General features: G+C 41.5%; 1 protein-coding gene across 7 annotated transcripts in view; it reads right to left on the bottom strand.

Moving 5' to 3' along the window:
* Positions 1 to 15221, bottom strand: part of MYO1B (myosin IB) — a 190459-nt gene that overhangs the window by 150531 nt on the left and 24707 nt on the right. For all 7 annotated transcript variants that reach the window (XM_040475695.1, XM_040475693.1, XM_040475696.1 and 4 more), the window contains exon 2: positions 5281 to 5424. In XM_040475695.1, coding sequence (XP_040331629.1) covers positions 5281 to 5415 — 135 coding nt within the window. In that variant the 5' untranslated portion in view covers positions 5416 to 5424. The remainder of the gene's footprint in view (positions 1 to 5280; positions 5425 to 15221) is intronic.

The raw sequence follows: 15221 nt of genomic DNA, 5'->3' as shown, positions 1-15221 counted from the left end.
GTGTATCTTTGATAAAAGTATCTGATTCCATCCGTATGGGGATCCTAATTCTAGCACCAACTTCTAAAAATTAAGACAATTCTTACTAGACTTGCAAAGCAGTCATTTTTACATCCACAATTAGTTTAACTTAAGATCCTAAAACTATACTAATTCAGCCCTCTATATCTGGATGATCCCCAAACTAACAATTCAGATAGAAAACACGCTACATCGACTTGTCAGCACCAAAAATACTTCTTGTCGGAGAACAGACACCTCGGTTCTTTAGTTTCCAAATTTGCCCTGGGCCTTGTTCTTGCCTAAATTGCAGCCTTCCTGTCCCTGAACAGAACCACAGTCCTGACCAGTCACCCTAAAAACAGAATCATGTCTGGGTGGGTCTCCTACGTTACAAGTCCGCATGAAATCCTGCCACCATTCTGTCTGGTGGGGGGTGGGGGTGGGGAGGCCGGAAGAAGGTCTGACCAAGGCAGCAGAAAGAATACAGAAGAGTTGGGGCGCCTGGGTGGCGCAGTCGGTTAAGCGTCCGACTTCAGCCAGGTCACGATCTCGCGGTCCGTGAGTTCGAGCCCCGCGTCAGGCTCTGGGCTGATGGCTCAAAGCCTGGAGCCTGTTTCCGATTCTGTGTCTCCCTCTCTCTCTGACCCTCCCCCGTTCATGCTCTGTCTCTCTCTGTCCCAAAAATAAATAAAACGTTGAAAAAAAAATTTTTTAAAAAAAAGAATACAGAAGAGCAATGCTCAGTTATGTCACGACCGACATTTCCCAACACTGGCCCCACACAGACTGGGAGACCAAAAGGCACATCACATCCTGCAGCTTGTCCCAGCCGGAACTGCACTCAGTCAAGAGGGAGGAATAAAAGCAAACAGAGTCTCTGACCCGGCATGTTACCCCATCAGGCCAACATCGCCTCTCTCTTTTCTCACCCGATCCTCCACTTGTCCAACTGAACAACTCTTACTGCAAAGCTCACATCAACGTCCGGAACCATCCCAGATTTAGAGACGCTGCCTGGCCACACACTGGATGATGAACCAACCCAGTGCTTCAGTGCATGAACCCACCTCAAAGCAAATGATGGATGTTCCTAGAGCATGCATGTTAAGTATCCTTCGGAAAAGTATCTGATTCCATCTCGACGGGGATCCCAATTGTAGTACTAACTTCTAAAAATTAAGACAATTTTTACTAGATTGTCAAAGCAGTTACTCGTAATTACAATTAGTTTAACTTAAAATCCTAAAATGGACGAATTCACACCTCTGTATCTACATGATCCCCGATCTGACAATTCAGACAGAAAACAAACTAAATGTACTTATCAGCACCAAAAAAACCTTATTACTCAAAGGGTTGCAAGGAGCATATTAGATAAAAACAAACCCATATGCGTTACAGAATAGAATACAACTGAATTAGTTTGGAAGCAAGTATTTCGACAAAACTTCTCTGAAGCGGATGGACTTCAACTATGGCCCCAGAGTCCCTAGAGGCAACTATTTACTCTTCTTTGCCATTAGGAGTTCTCCAATAGAAAGTCTGAGAAGCATGCCTTTGGGTATACCTGAAGCCTGGAACGCAAATGACAAATCCTTCTCATGGGGCATATCCTTTTCATATCAACACCCACAAAGCTACTTCATTACAAACTCCCAACCCAACATGTGATGGGTTTACAGCAGAGACCTCATGAGCATTCATTCCCCCTTTCCTCTTCTTAACATGTTAATATATTTGGTTGGGTATTCACATACTTACACACACCCCACCTCCTTTGGAAAAAGTTGGCCCTACCCAATCTTAGGAGAGGACATCATTTTCTTAAGCCACTCAGTTCATTCTGGTCAGCAGGCCACAATCAGTGGTCCAAGCAGTAGGTGTGTGAATCAAGTGGTCTACCCAGAGATTCCGGTTTATTATGACAGGATCACAAGGAACTCTACTTCCAGAGTCAGCTGGCTGGGCATCCTGAAAATCACTAAGTATTATAAATGCTCTTGAGAGTTGATAACTCATATCTAGAGACAAACTGGTCCCTTGTGAGAGCTGTGTGAAGGCAGAGACTATTTTAAGAAATAGATATTGGGGGTGTAGAGCAAGTGGATAGATGGGCAGAATGGAAAAAGAGGGTCCTCTGACCTTGAGCTGGTTCACAAAAGAGGCTACTAAGTCTGTGGGTACAGCCAGAGTTCAAAAGTCTGAGCCAAGACCTTTCTACTCATTGGCTCCTTTATCAACCATGGCTTCTGAACATACAAATGACTGCTCAATTTGTTCACATGATGGATCATCATAGACCTCCACCCACTTTTATAGTATTAAACTATGAGACCACAAAACAGATTAAAAAAAAAAAAACAAAACAAAAAACACTGCACCTTCATTTTCTCGGAAAGAATTTAAAAACAAGCAAAGTACAAGATAGTAAAATTCTACATGTCATATTAACTCGACCTTTGGCATCAGGCTAATCAATTCTGCAGCAATCCATGAACAAAAGCAGAGGAGGAATATTATTAGAATAAGAGCCAGAAACAGATTTCTCAAGGGTGGTATACCTGACATTTGGGGTTCCAAAGGTGTGGTCATCAAATTTAGCGTAGAGTATTTTTTTTAATTACAAAAACAATACATGCTTGACTTAATGAGTTCTATAATACAGAGGTCTAAAACAGTAACCCTTCCCTGTCCCCGTATCTCAGCTCATTCCACTGTGATGCCCAAAGTTAGCCTGCCTTTCTCTATGTGCAAACAAGTATACAGACCTATGTGCATATCCCCCCATTAAAAAAAAACAGGATCATACTCTACATATTGCTCTATAACCACCCTCCACCCTTTTTTTTTTTTTTGTGGCTTAAAATAGAGAATGCCCAACCCTCCAATATGACGCATGTTTAGTTACAAAAAATGAAGGCACACATCTCATGGAAAAGATAGTCCTAACGTACCATGGAAAACATTAATTGATATGACTATCTAGAAGCAGAAAGCAATTTTCTGCTTTTGTTTTTGTTATACCAGAAAGGGCATTCCTCAAATGGTTAGAAAATAAAATTACGTAGGGCTGAAACCCAGACATTTCGTCTGCTGAAGACTCATGAACATTAACATTTGGCATTTTGTTAAAAAGGGGACTGCTTTATTTTAGTGGGCACAAAAACAATCAGGTATTTGAATGCATGCAATGTTCCAGTCTCCCTCCTATTTTCAAGTCCTCGAAAAGTGAACTGTGTTTCTTAGAGCCAAAAAGAAAAATGATCAGCAACATTACTTAACGATAGAATGGATTCCTCCTATCTCCATCTCAAAGACCGATGTTTAAAGTCGGTCTTTCATTCGCTATCAGACCATACTTGCAGTTAAAGCTGCAGAATCGTAAGGTTTTCCCACCTGAAAGCTGAGCCACTACGCTTTGAGGGAAGGTGACACCCCGGGCCTCACAGCCAAACCAAAGGACACCTCCTCCCTCCCTCCTCTGCAGTGCTGTTTTATACCTTTTCCATTTGAATCAACATTTTACATAACTGCATCTCTGAACTTCATACATAGCAGTCAAATTAATATTCCAAAAGAAGTATCCACACATCTCAAGTGACTGTCAACCTCCCTACTTGCAGCAACACCAATCAAGGAAGATAAGAAAGTTCAGTTCCCAAAAGATAACCACCACTTCCTTGGGAAATTAATTATACAAAGTTATCCTTGAAACATGACTGGCTAACTGGAAAGGAAAGCTACATGTGGCATAAAATTATATAGCTTTGCAGATAATTTTTTTCATATATTCATTCCACAAAAGTAATAAGTGATCATACTTATATGATCTCTCCACTTATTTATTTATATTTCTTCCTACTGTTCCCACAGTGATAGGAAAATATGCAGCACAACCCAATAATCCAATTCATCTGCAAACACAGATATGGTATAAAAAGAGGGGGAAAGAACTCAGGAGCAAGACAGAATCTAACAAAATTACTTCCACCTCGGGGCACCTGGGTGGCTGAGTCGGTTGAGCGTCCTACTTCAGCTCAGGTCATGATCTCACAGTTTATGAGTTCGAGCCCCACATCGGGCTCTGTGCTGACAGCTCAGAACCTGGAGCCTGCTTCAAATTCTGTGTTTCCCTCTCTTTCTACCCCTCCCCCACTCACACTCTGTCTCTCTCTCAAAAATAAACATTAAAAATTGAAAAAAGAAAAAAAACCCACTTCCACCCAAAGCATGCTGTTTCTTTCTCAACTGCTGGGACAAGGAATTGGTGCCCCCATTTTCTTGGATTAGTTAACAACGCATCCGTACCTGAAGAGATACAAACTTTTGTGCTTTATGCAAATTCCTGAAAAGCTGTATATGAATGTATTTTTTACTCATGTTTTATTTTTTTGTTACTATTTTTATTTATTTATTTTTGAGAGAGAGGAAGAGTGCAAGCAAGGGAAGGGCAGAGAGAGGGAGAGAGAGAGAATCCCAAGCAGGCACTGCAGTGTCAGCACAAAGCCCGACACAGGGCTCGAACCAACGAACCATGAGATCAGGACCCAAGATAGAATCAAAGAGTCGGGCACCTAACCAACTGAGCCACCCAGGCACCACTTACTCATGTTTTAAATATATTTAAGGAACAGATAGGTAAAGTAACATTGTAAAATCCTTTATAAAGAATTCTTACAACATAAACTTTCTCCTTTTATCATGTATCTTCATATGTTTTCATTTTTTTATATGACGATATGCTTCTCTGTAGCAGGACAGGACTATTCCCAAACCTCCAGGAACCAAACATATATTCTTAACTGATAATCTGTCCCTGTCTCTATTAACTACAAATATCAACAAGGTTCATGTCTTTTTTGACAGTTCACTGCCTTGCATATTAATCGGTAGCTTCTCAAAGGTTAGAATGCTAATTTTATGAAGGCACCCAAGAAGATACCTATAGATTTTAAAACTCCTCCTGAATATATGTTCCTCAGAGGATAGGAACTCAACATTCTACTTGCTTTAGGATGCCTCCAACACCCGGTACAATCCTCTGCACAGGGTTGGCACTCTATAAATACCACATGGAAAACACACTCACTTGACTCTAATCGATATTACTCATGTGCCAAATGAGCAAACATAAAACTCTTTCTGAGAGATTAAACACATACCTCTGGACTCTAATAAACAAACAGAAAAAAGAAGAGTCTGGAGAAAAGAAGCCAGCTCTGTGCCACAAAATACAAAGTCCAAACCCCACAGATGACCTTTGGTGTGTATACTCACATATATTTCATTATGATCAAAGCGCTTCTTGAGGTTGTTGATGAAGGTCTCCTCATTGAGAGGCTCTAAAAGAACCATATCTCCAACCCCAATCATATTGTCCAGAAGTGACGTTTTCACCTCCATTTTGGCCATTGTCTCTTGCTGTAGGAAAGAGGGGGAAAAGGGAAAATTTAAATGGGCAAAATTATTTCAGATGGGTTCTTAGCACCACTAGAAAAATGAAACATCAGTAGTTTCAAATGGCCCTCGCCTGCCTCTCAAATGCCGTAACGTCCCCTCCCTACAACCTACAATCAGAAGCCTCTGAGCTAGCCGCAATCCCTACCAAGCCGCAAGAAGCCCCAGTTGCTTGAACCTCCCTACCAGTCCATCATTCCAAGCTCACTCCATCTACAGAAGGAGCTACTAAGAAACTGGAATCTCCATTTTCTTTTTTATTTTAATTGAAGTATAGCTGACATACAATGTGATATTAGTTTCAGGTGTACAACACAGTGATTCAACAGGTATATATAGTACAAAATGCTCCCCACAGTGTTATTACAGTATGATTATAAAGTTATTATAGTATTATTGATTTTATTTCCTATGCTGTATTTTTCATCTCTGTGACTTTTTAGAAGCAGAAGTTTATACCTCTTTAGACCATCCTCTCTCCCTGGCCAGAGGTTGCAAAACTCTAAAAGAGAACCCAACCCACACCATTCCACCAGCCCTTGCATACCAATGTCAGATTTGAACCCATATGAACCTGCTTCCCCCAAGATGGCATCCCTCAGTACTCCATGATGAAATTCAGAATGCATTTTCCCAGGAAATGTTTTTTTAGTTTATTTATTTTGAGAGAGAGCAAGTTGGGGAGGGATGGAGAGAAAGGGAGAGAGAGGGAGAAAGGGAAAGAGAGGGAGAGAGGGAGAGAGAATCCCAAGCAGGCTCCCTGCCGACAGCACAGAGCCTGATGCAGGGCTCTATTCCATGAACTGTGAGATCATGATCTGAGCTGAAACCAAGAGTTGGATGCTCAACGAACTGAGTCACCCAGGCACCAGGAAATAATGGTTTTTTTTGTTTTTTTTTAATTTATTTTTTAAATTTACATCCAAGTTAGTTATCATATAGTGCAACAATGATTTCAAGAGTAGGAAATAATGTTTTTAAAATGATACCACCAATGAGCTACCTATCAGACACTATATCAAGAACTTAACATGCATTAATTCATTTAATCCTCACAAAAACTCTATGAGGTAGATACTGTTATCATTATCCCCATTTTAAGATAAGGAAGTACAGAGAGGTAAGAAATTTTGCTTATGATTACTTAAGAGAGTATTACATTTCATGTTAAAGAACTCAATCACCACTTATAACACTGCACCTATGGGGGGAAATTTCATTCCAGGTATCAACACCACATCATAAAGAAAGGAACACAACCGTGTTGTAAATCAAAGGTTGCTTACATAACTTGCCAAGAGTGACCTCAATGTTCTTAATTCTCATCCCAACAGACACACCACTACAAAAGCAAAATCAAATGAACATGCAATGAACAGACCAGAAATATTACAGTTTCTCTCTAGCTCAATAAGAAACCCTACCAAGTAGAAACAGAGGCACAATACAAAGGTAGCATTCTACCCTCACCACTAATATGAATGAATGCACCCAAAAGTAGAATGGTAAATCCCCATGCCTTCAGATCTGATCGCTGTCAAAAGTACTAAAATTCTTTCAAATATATGAACACGGGAAAGTAGAGTACATGTGTTTTGTGTTACTCTTTCTAATATTACCAGGATATACAAGTGCATTCATCTGAGACATTCCCTCTAAATGCTTCCGATGCAGAAGTCAATTTTGTATACCTTCAGTATATGAATCCTAAACAATACCTCAAGATACTAACAAATATTCATATATCTTCATGTTCCTAACACTGAGGGGAAGTACATTTCATTCTTCTCATTAAGGTGTCACTCAGGCACATTACATCTTATACAAAGGTTCGTCTGCTTCCTTGAGATAACAATTTAAACAAATGTCTTCCCACTCTAGTCTAGAACATCTAGCAGATCTCCTAGAGGCAACAGAAACTATATTTAGTTGGGCTATTTTCTTTTTTTTCTTTTATTTTTTACTTTTTTTTTTCAATATATGAAATTTATTGTCAAATTGGTTTCCATACAACACCCAGTGCTCATCCCAAAAGGTGCCCTCCTCAATACCCATCACCCACCCTCCCCTCCCTCCCACCCCCCATCAACCCTCAGTTTGTTCTCAGTTTTTAAGAGTCTCTTATGCTTTGGCTCTCTCCCACTCTAACCTCTTTTTTTTTTTTCCTTCCCCTCCCCCATGGGTTTCTGTTAAGTTTCTCAGGATCCACATAAGAGTGAAACCATATGGTATCTGTCTTTCTCTGTATGGCTCATTTCACTTAGCATCACACTCTCCAGTTCCATCCACGTTGCTACAAAGGGCCATATTTCATTCTTTTTCATTGCCACGTAGTACTCCATTGTGTCTATAAACCACAATTTCTTTATCCATTCATCAGTTGATGGACATTTAGGCTCTTTCCATAATTTGGCTATTGTTGAGAGTGCTGCTATAAACATTGGGGTACAAGTGCCCCTATACATCAGTACTCCTGTATCCCTTGGGTAAATTCCTAGCAGTGCTATTGCTGGGTCATAGGGTAGGTCTATTTTTAATTTTCTGAGGAACCTCCACACTGTTTTCCAGAGTGGCTGCACCAGTTTGCATTCTAGTTGGGCTATTTTCAAGAGAACTGGGAAGGGGCGAGAATTATATAATTCTTTATTATTAATTACCGATGCTTTATATGAATCCACAAACTCATCCTTTATTTCTGACCCTTTTAAGAAAAAAAAAAATCTTTTATGTGTGCATTGAAAAGCCAAAGATATAGAGACTAAAAGAAGCAGAGAGGAAAGGTCTCTCATAAACAAAAACAACCCACCAAGGAAGTATTTAATAATCAAAAGAAGAAAAATCAAACTTTTTTGTTTACATATATGTATATTTTTTTTTAATTTCATGCCAACTACAGCTAGAATAAATGGCCCTAGGTATCACTAAAGCCCAACAATAGAATGGTTTCATGTGCTTAGAACTAGGCCAGATTCTGTTTTAAAACAATATGGGTGGGAGGCGGGGCAGGGGCACCTGCCAGTCTCTGGAGATGTAGCAGAAGCCAGGGAGAGCAGCTGGTCTCATGCCAAGCCCATAGAAAGACTTGCACAGGAACAGGAACATGAGTGCTCAACCTTTGTCGCAATAAATTAACATTTAAATCAAATCTCCAGTTCTCAGACTCATGAAATGCCAAAAGCACTCTAGCTGCGATGCATTACATATAATTTGGCAGATGAGGGAAGAAGGTTTAGGGATTAAGGGGGAAGTCAACCTGAGAATGGTTTCAAAAATAACCACCTCAAACCAGCAATTTAAATTAAGCAAAGAGGCTGAATGGGAACTCTTTGCTCCAGGCTGTATATAAAGTCTATTTATGGAAACAGAGGCAGAAAGACAAGGACTTCGCTGCAGGTAACAATAATTAAGTAATCTTTCTCTGTAATTAAGCCTGCTTTACCATCTTTTCAAATACAAGTTTCAAGCACGTTTGTAGGGGTTCTGATTTTTACACTTCTATCTCAACTTCATAATCCAAAGTGGGGGAGAAGACAAATCAAATGCTGAGTCGCAGACAAAAAAAAATCTGAAAACACAACCTTTGCAAACCAAACTACAACAATAAACCAGCTGATAAGGAGACACCAACATTCATTTAGTTATTCAAGCACAGTTTTGTTCCATTCCCACTTTGTTGTTTTGTTTTGTTTTGTTTTGTCTTTTTTAGCATCTAAGAACTTTGGGGGAAGAAACAGTGACACCCTCTCCCTCATTCTCATGGTAAAAATGGACACTGGGGAAACGGCATAGAGGCACTTCCCTAGCTTCCTACACATGGACTGAGTCCCCTTACTGTGACTACTATATCCAGCCTTGGTTTGCTTCAGAATCACCTGCTAAAACTCAAGATATCAATGAACTATCAGAAGTCACATGGGAGAATTCAATGGGCACATATATAGAGCACCGAGGATACTTCTTATTTGACACATACATACCCACTCCCACCCTTCCGAAGACCCTCCACAGAAACCCATGTTGTTCTAAGGAAGCCAATTTTATCCCTTGTGCCAGGAATGTAGCACATGATCTAGACTAAGGCAACCAACACATCCCCATCTCCCAGCGACTGTCATTGATTCGGGGCTCGTCATTTAACTGAGCCTCAAGCTTTGGCTTGGTATATCAGGACAAGGGTTCTATCTACCTCTGGATGGCACAATTTACAGATGTGATACTTGAAACTGCCACGGCCATGTCACGCCTGCTTTCACATTGGGAGTGTGTGTAGTCCGAGGAGAATGGCATCACATGGAGGAAAGCAAGGCAAAAATAACTAAATAAATAGCTGAGAATTAATGCAGGAGCCCTGATAACATCACAGACCTCTGGATCAAATTACAATAGAAACCTGCTCCACAGCTCTTAAGTGTACACACATGGAGGCCAATTAATTCTCCTTATTGTTTAAGCTGTTTGAGTTGGATTTTTCTATTATTTGCAACAGTAAGCATCTTACCTAACAGAAGAAGCTGGTACAAGGAAGTGGAGTGTTCTAAGTAACACGCCAAAGAGCATGGACTGGCTGAGCCAAGACTACAAGTTGGGGGGGGGGGGGGGGGAGGAACTACCATCTTGGACCGGAAAGATGATCGTCTTTGATATGTGATAGCAAACAACTGATTAAACCGTGGCTTATCACACCTTATGACTTGGACCTTGTGCCTCCAACTTTAGCGAATTCAAGGAAAATTCAGATGCTGGAGTATGTGTTGGCTACTTCTCAAGGATCTTCAAGAAAAAGACAAGCTTGCTGTGAAAGTGGCCTGTTGGGAAGCCAGAGCGGAGAATATATGGTGCTGTTAAAGGAGTCACTTTGGCTGGAGGTGGGAGATGATGAGGGGATGTGACCTGCCCACTGTTTTGCCTCTATGGCCTGAGGAAGGGATAGTACTCCCACCTTGAAGATGTAGCACAGGAGAGGCATCACCTGTTCTATTGCTTCTTATGCTTCTTAACTGTTCCCAGGTGGTTTCTATTAACCAAGAGCTAAGACACTCTGCACAGCATCCACGGCTAGGTCCCACTGCCAGGAGACAAGTTCTCAGACCACGTCCTAGGTTCAAAACACTGGCAGTTGGCAGATCTCTGATTCTGGTTACTATTCCATGGAAGGCAATAAATCTTAACAACCAAAACACTCTTTTTTTCATGTTTGAGAGAGAGAGAGAGAGCACAAGTGGGGGAGAAGGGCAGAGGGAGAGAGAGAGAATGCCAAGCAGCCTCCACGTTCAGTGTGGAGCCCAACACAGGGCTCAAACCCACAACCTTGGGATCACGACCAGAATCAAAATCAAGAGTCGGGTACTCAACTGACCGAGCCACCCAGGCGTCCCTGCCAAAACACGTTCAAGGGATCGATGCTGCCAAAGAAGTCTGGCTGACAGGGCTTAACAATTACTTGATCCTTAAAACAATCAACCCCAAGACCTCCAACTCAGGAACAACAACAATAAAACGCTAAAGCACTGCAGTCCCTGCCAAAGCAATCTTCCTCAATGCTCATCTTAAATGTGGCTATGGAAGGCCATGGACAAAGAAGATCTTGAAGAGGAGCACCTCTGAAGAGGAAGTGGCTAAGCTTTCGGCCATACAGGGAAGAGTCACATCATGTTGGCTGGGGCATGTTACTTGCATAAGCATGGTAAGAAAGGTGTATGTGATTGTTGGGCAGCTAAAGGGGAGAGCCATGGTAGACTTTTGTCTTTCTTTTTAAAGGGTCACTATCCAGTACACAGTCCTGTTCCTATTTGTTCCTAATCTCCCTTGCAGGAAGTCCCCAGTTACCTTGTGCTGACAAGTAACCTAGTGAGAAGCAGGGCCCAATCACCACCTCAGAATTCAAAGGAGATAGATCTGCTCTCCACCCCAAGGAACATGGCTTATGCACAGGTCGATCTCATCCTCCTGGGACTTTGAGTCCTAGGTGATGATGAAAGCTGGGGGTGACAGCTGGAGGTAATACTCCTCACTCAGCAGCAACAGTAGCAGCATGAAGACCAGAAGGTTCCTGCAGCATGGCTTCTGCTATGGATATTGTTGCCCGGCCCTCTAGCCTTTCTTTGGTTCCTGCCTATCTTCCAAGCCTGTATCCTTCCTGGGCTTCCAACCTCTCTGCAATTCTGTGAGTGTCTACATCCTTCCTGCATTGCAAGCAACCAAGATCCCTAACTGACAGGAACACTACGTACAGTACAGTACCCAAATACAGTATGATACCACTGTTACAGCTTCATTATTATGTAAAACCTAACCTTTTTCTCCCTACATTGGTGAAAGCAATCTACAAAATACAATCACTGGGGTAGCCTTTGGAGGAACCACAGAGGAGCTTGGAGGCAGGGTCTCTTTATCTAAAAGTGTTGATTTAGCCCAGGCACCAGCCCATCTACCGATGCCAGATGATTCCATGGGTGCCCCAGCTTTCCACCTGTTTATTCATCCAAGAAGAGCAGAATACATGATTGCAACCATTATTTTCCCAACCTACTATAATCTCATAAACTTCCAAAATTACTACCTATATTTCGATGTATACCAATTCATTTACTGGCATCTTTCTGAGTGTAAAAATTCCATTTAAAACACTGAAAGCATTTCAAAAATTCCTCAAAATCCAAAAGAATACAGCATAAACATCCTATAGCATCTTAAAATGGCCACTTGTAGCCTAATATTTAAATATAAGGAATCTACCCTTGTCACCACCCTTAAATTACAAGGCACCTACCACGTTAATGTCATCTGTGCTTGGGAGTCAAGACCAGCATTCTCCAAGCCAAAAGCTCCACAGAGACAGCCAGACCAGGGGGCACTTCCCCCGTGAAATGCATGGTCATTCCATTCAATAGCAAAACAGCAACAGCGAAAAGTTATTCCAAATTAATAATTAATTAATTTGCTAATAATTTAACAACAACTAAGAAAAGATGAAGGATAAACTAAAATACAACATCTGGTGGTCTCCCATGTTATCCAGAGTTCTCAGAGTTAACACAGATGAGAACAAACATATTTTTAAGTTGAACTGGTTTTATCATAAAATTTGAAAGGACATTCACAAAACTGAGCTGAGGTTGCCATAATTAACAAAGATTAAGATCGAGTCATTAGCATAATTTTAAATATGAGGGGAATTTTTATTTTTTATGTTTATTTATTTTGAGAGAGAAAGAAAATATGTGTGCATGGGGGCGGGGCAAAGGGAGAGGAGACAGAGAGACAGAGAGAGAGAATGAATCCCAAGTAGGTTCCATGCTCAATGTGGAGCCTGACACAGGGCTCCTGAGAGCATGTTCTGAGCCAAAATCAAGAGTGGGATGCTTCACCGAATGAGCCAACCAGGTGCCCCTAAATTTGAGGGAACTTTTCATACCAAGCCATAAAAACCACTTGCTGGAAAACTTAATGAAAGCAGACATCTATTGCACTGGCAACTGTAAATGAGGACATTTGAAACGCATCTATTATAATGTCATTAGCAGTATACGTCAGAAGGGAACACCTTCGGGGAGTCTTCTTAGCATAAGAACACAATTGTTCCCATCTGACTCTGGTTCCACTCTTGACCTCCCTGCAGGGTGGTCAAGTACGCATGATAGCCCCTCTGCTGGAGAATCAGCTCTTTGATGTCAGGAGTCACAGCTTATTCATCTTTATTTCCTCAAAGGCATAGTGCACTGCCTTTGCACATGGTAGGCATTCAGACAAATACAAAGGGAAAACAAGTATGCAAATTTACGACTGACAACTGCATCATTTAGTAATGCACGGTCTCTCGCAGCTGCCATGGTTGGTCGGACCAGAAGGCAAAAAATGACTGTTGCTTCAAGCCACTTTGATCCATTCCTCTGAAAACATAATATCATCAACAAAGGACAGGAAACAGAATTGAGCCACTTCACTCCCAAAGAGATTACTAAAGCTTTTAAGAATAACATGAGAAATACATTTAAGCAACAAAACTGGGCCAGTGTGGCAAGATTTCATGAACAAAATAAATCTCAACAAATCCTGATGGCAAAACAAAGGCAAAAGAGGGGCCAAGTCTATAGGACGTGGTTCAGTACCTAATACGATGAGCTAAGTGACTGAGAAAAACTGGAATTTCCTTCCTAGATCTTTTAAAACAGCAAGAATCTCCTCTCTGAGAGCAGTTAGATTAAATTTCCACGCAATTGAGCTCAACCACCATTTACAGGATTGAGCCCCTTTGGTCTCCGGCACTGTGTTCAGTGTGAAGGGCACACTGAGAATAATCTGGCACTTCCTCCTCCCCGCGGTATCCACTGCAGAAGCTCACGGTCCAGTATGAGGCAAGAAAAGAAAATAAACCACTTTTGAAATTGCAGATAACCTTTTTAATGATTAAACACAAAACATATTCACTATAGGAAAAAAAATCAGAAAATACAGATGAGAAAAACACAAGCCAAAGTCAACACTCTCACATTTTAGTCTGAATCCTTTTGAATTCATTAGAACCCTTATGAACCCCGATTTTTACAACCAATGAATTGGCCATCATTTCTGGTTTTATACATTTTGACATAAATTTTGATAAATTTATAAATTTTGATATATTTTTGCCTCGAGGTAGGAATGTGAAGCAGATCTATAGGAGCTGTGAAACTCTTAAGCTCCGCCAATAACGACCCCACCGCTTTCCAATTCAGCCACATTGCCTGGCCATCTGCCCCTTTATTCTTCACCTTTTCCCCTCCCTGCAAATTAGCAACCCACATTGTCAATAGCCAGCCCACCAACCATCTAGCTCATTTGGCTGAGTCTAACATCTCAACACATGTCCACAACTTCTATCTCCTACCATCCCATACCAAAATACCCCCCAAACAAAAACAGAACCTTCCTATTCCCACCCCCAAATCCCGTAAAGTCTCAACAGACCCAGTTTCTCATCCTTGGCCACTCCCTGTCTCTTACTTCTCCCCCGCCCCCCCCCCCAAGCCAACCTGTCTCTCCCCCTCCCTTCTCATCCCTTCCGCGTTCTTCCTCACTGTGACTGCCCTAGCTCAGCCTTCATCCTTTCTCACCTGGAAGACAACAGCCTCCTCACTGGTCTCTCTCTCTCTGCCTTGTTTTGCTGCCACAGCCTCTGCCATCCCTCTGCTTCCCCCATGCATGGGTCACATTTCCCAAGTTGCCTTTTGAAAACAGCCTGATCAGGTAACCGTGCTTTAAAGACTTCAATAACTCTCCAGTCCCTTTAAGCCAGTATTCAAATTCCTTAGCAGACCCTCAAAAAAGAAAGAAAGAAAGCAAGAAAAGGAAGGAAGGAAGGAAGGAAGGAAGGAAGGAAGGAAGGAAGAAAGAAAGAAAGAAAGAAAGAAAGAAAGAAAGAAAGAAAGAAAGAAAGAAACACAGAATCACCTCAATATGACCCAGCAATTCCTCTTTGGGGTATAAAAACAGGGACTCAAAAAAGAAACGTGCACACCCACGTTCGAAGCAATACTATTCACAATGGTCAAAAGGTGGAAGCAGCCCAAGGGCCCACCAACGGATGAATGGATAAACAAAATGTGGTATGTGCCTACAATGGAAGAGTATTCAGTCTTAAAACCTGAGGAAATTCTGACACATGCCACAAAAATGGAGCAAACCTGAGGACATTACGCTAAGCGAAATAAGCCAGTCCCAAAAGGGCAAACACTGCATGATTCCACTTACGTGAAGAACTAGAGTAGTCAAATTCCTAGAAA

The sequence above is a fragment of the Herpailurus yagouaroundi genome, unplaced genomic scaffold (assembly GCF_014898765.1).
Source record: "Herpailurus yagouaroundi ecotype Mexico unplaced genomic scaffold, PumYag 140, whole genome shotgun sequence".
In the NCBI taxonomy this organism is placed as follows: Eukaryota; Metazoa; Chordata; class Mammalia; order Carnivora; family Felidae; genus Herpailurus; species Herpailurus yagouaroundi.
This window is presented reverse-complemented; position numbering and strand designations above follow the sequence as displayed.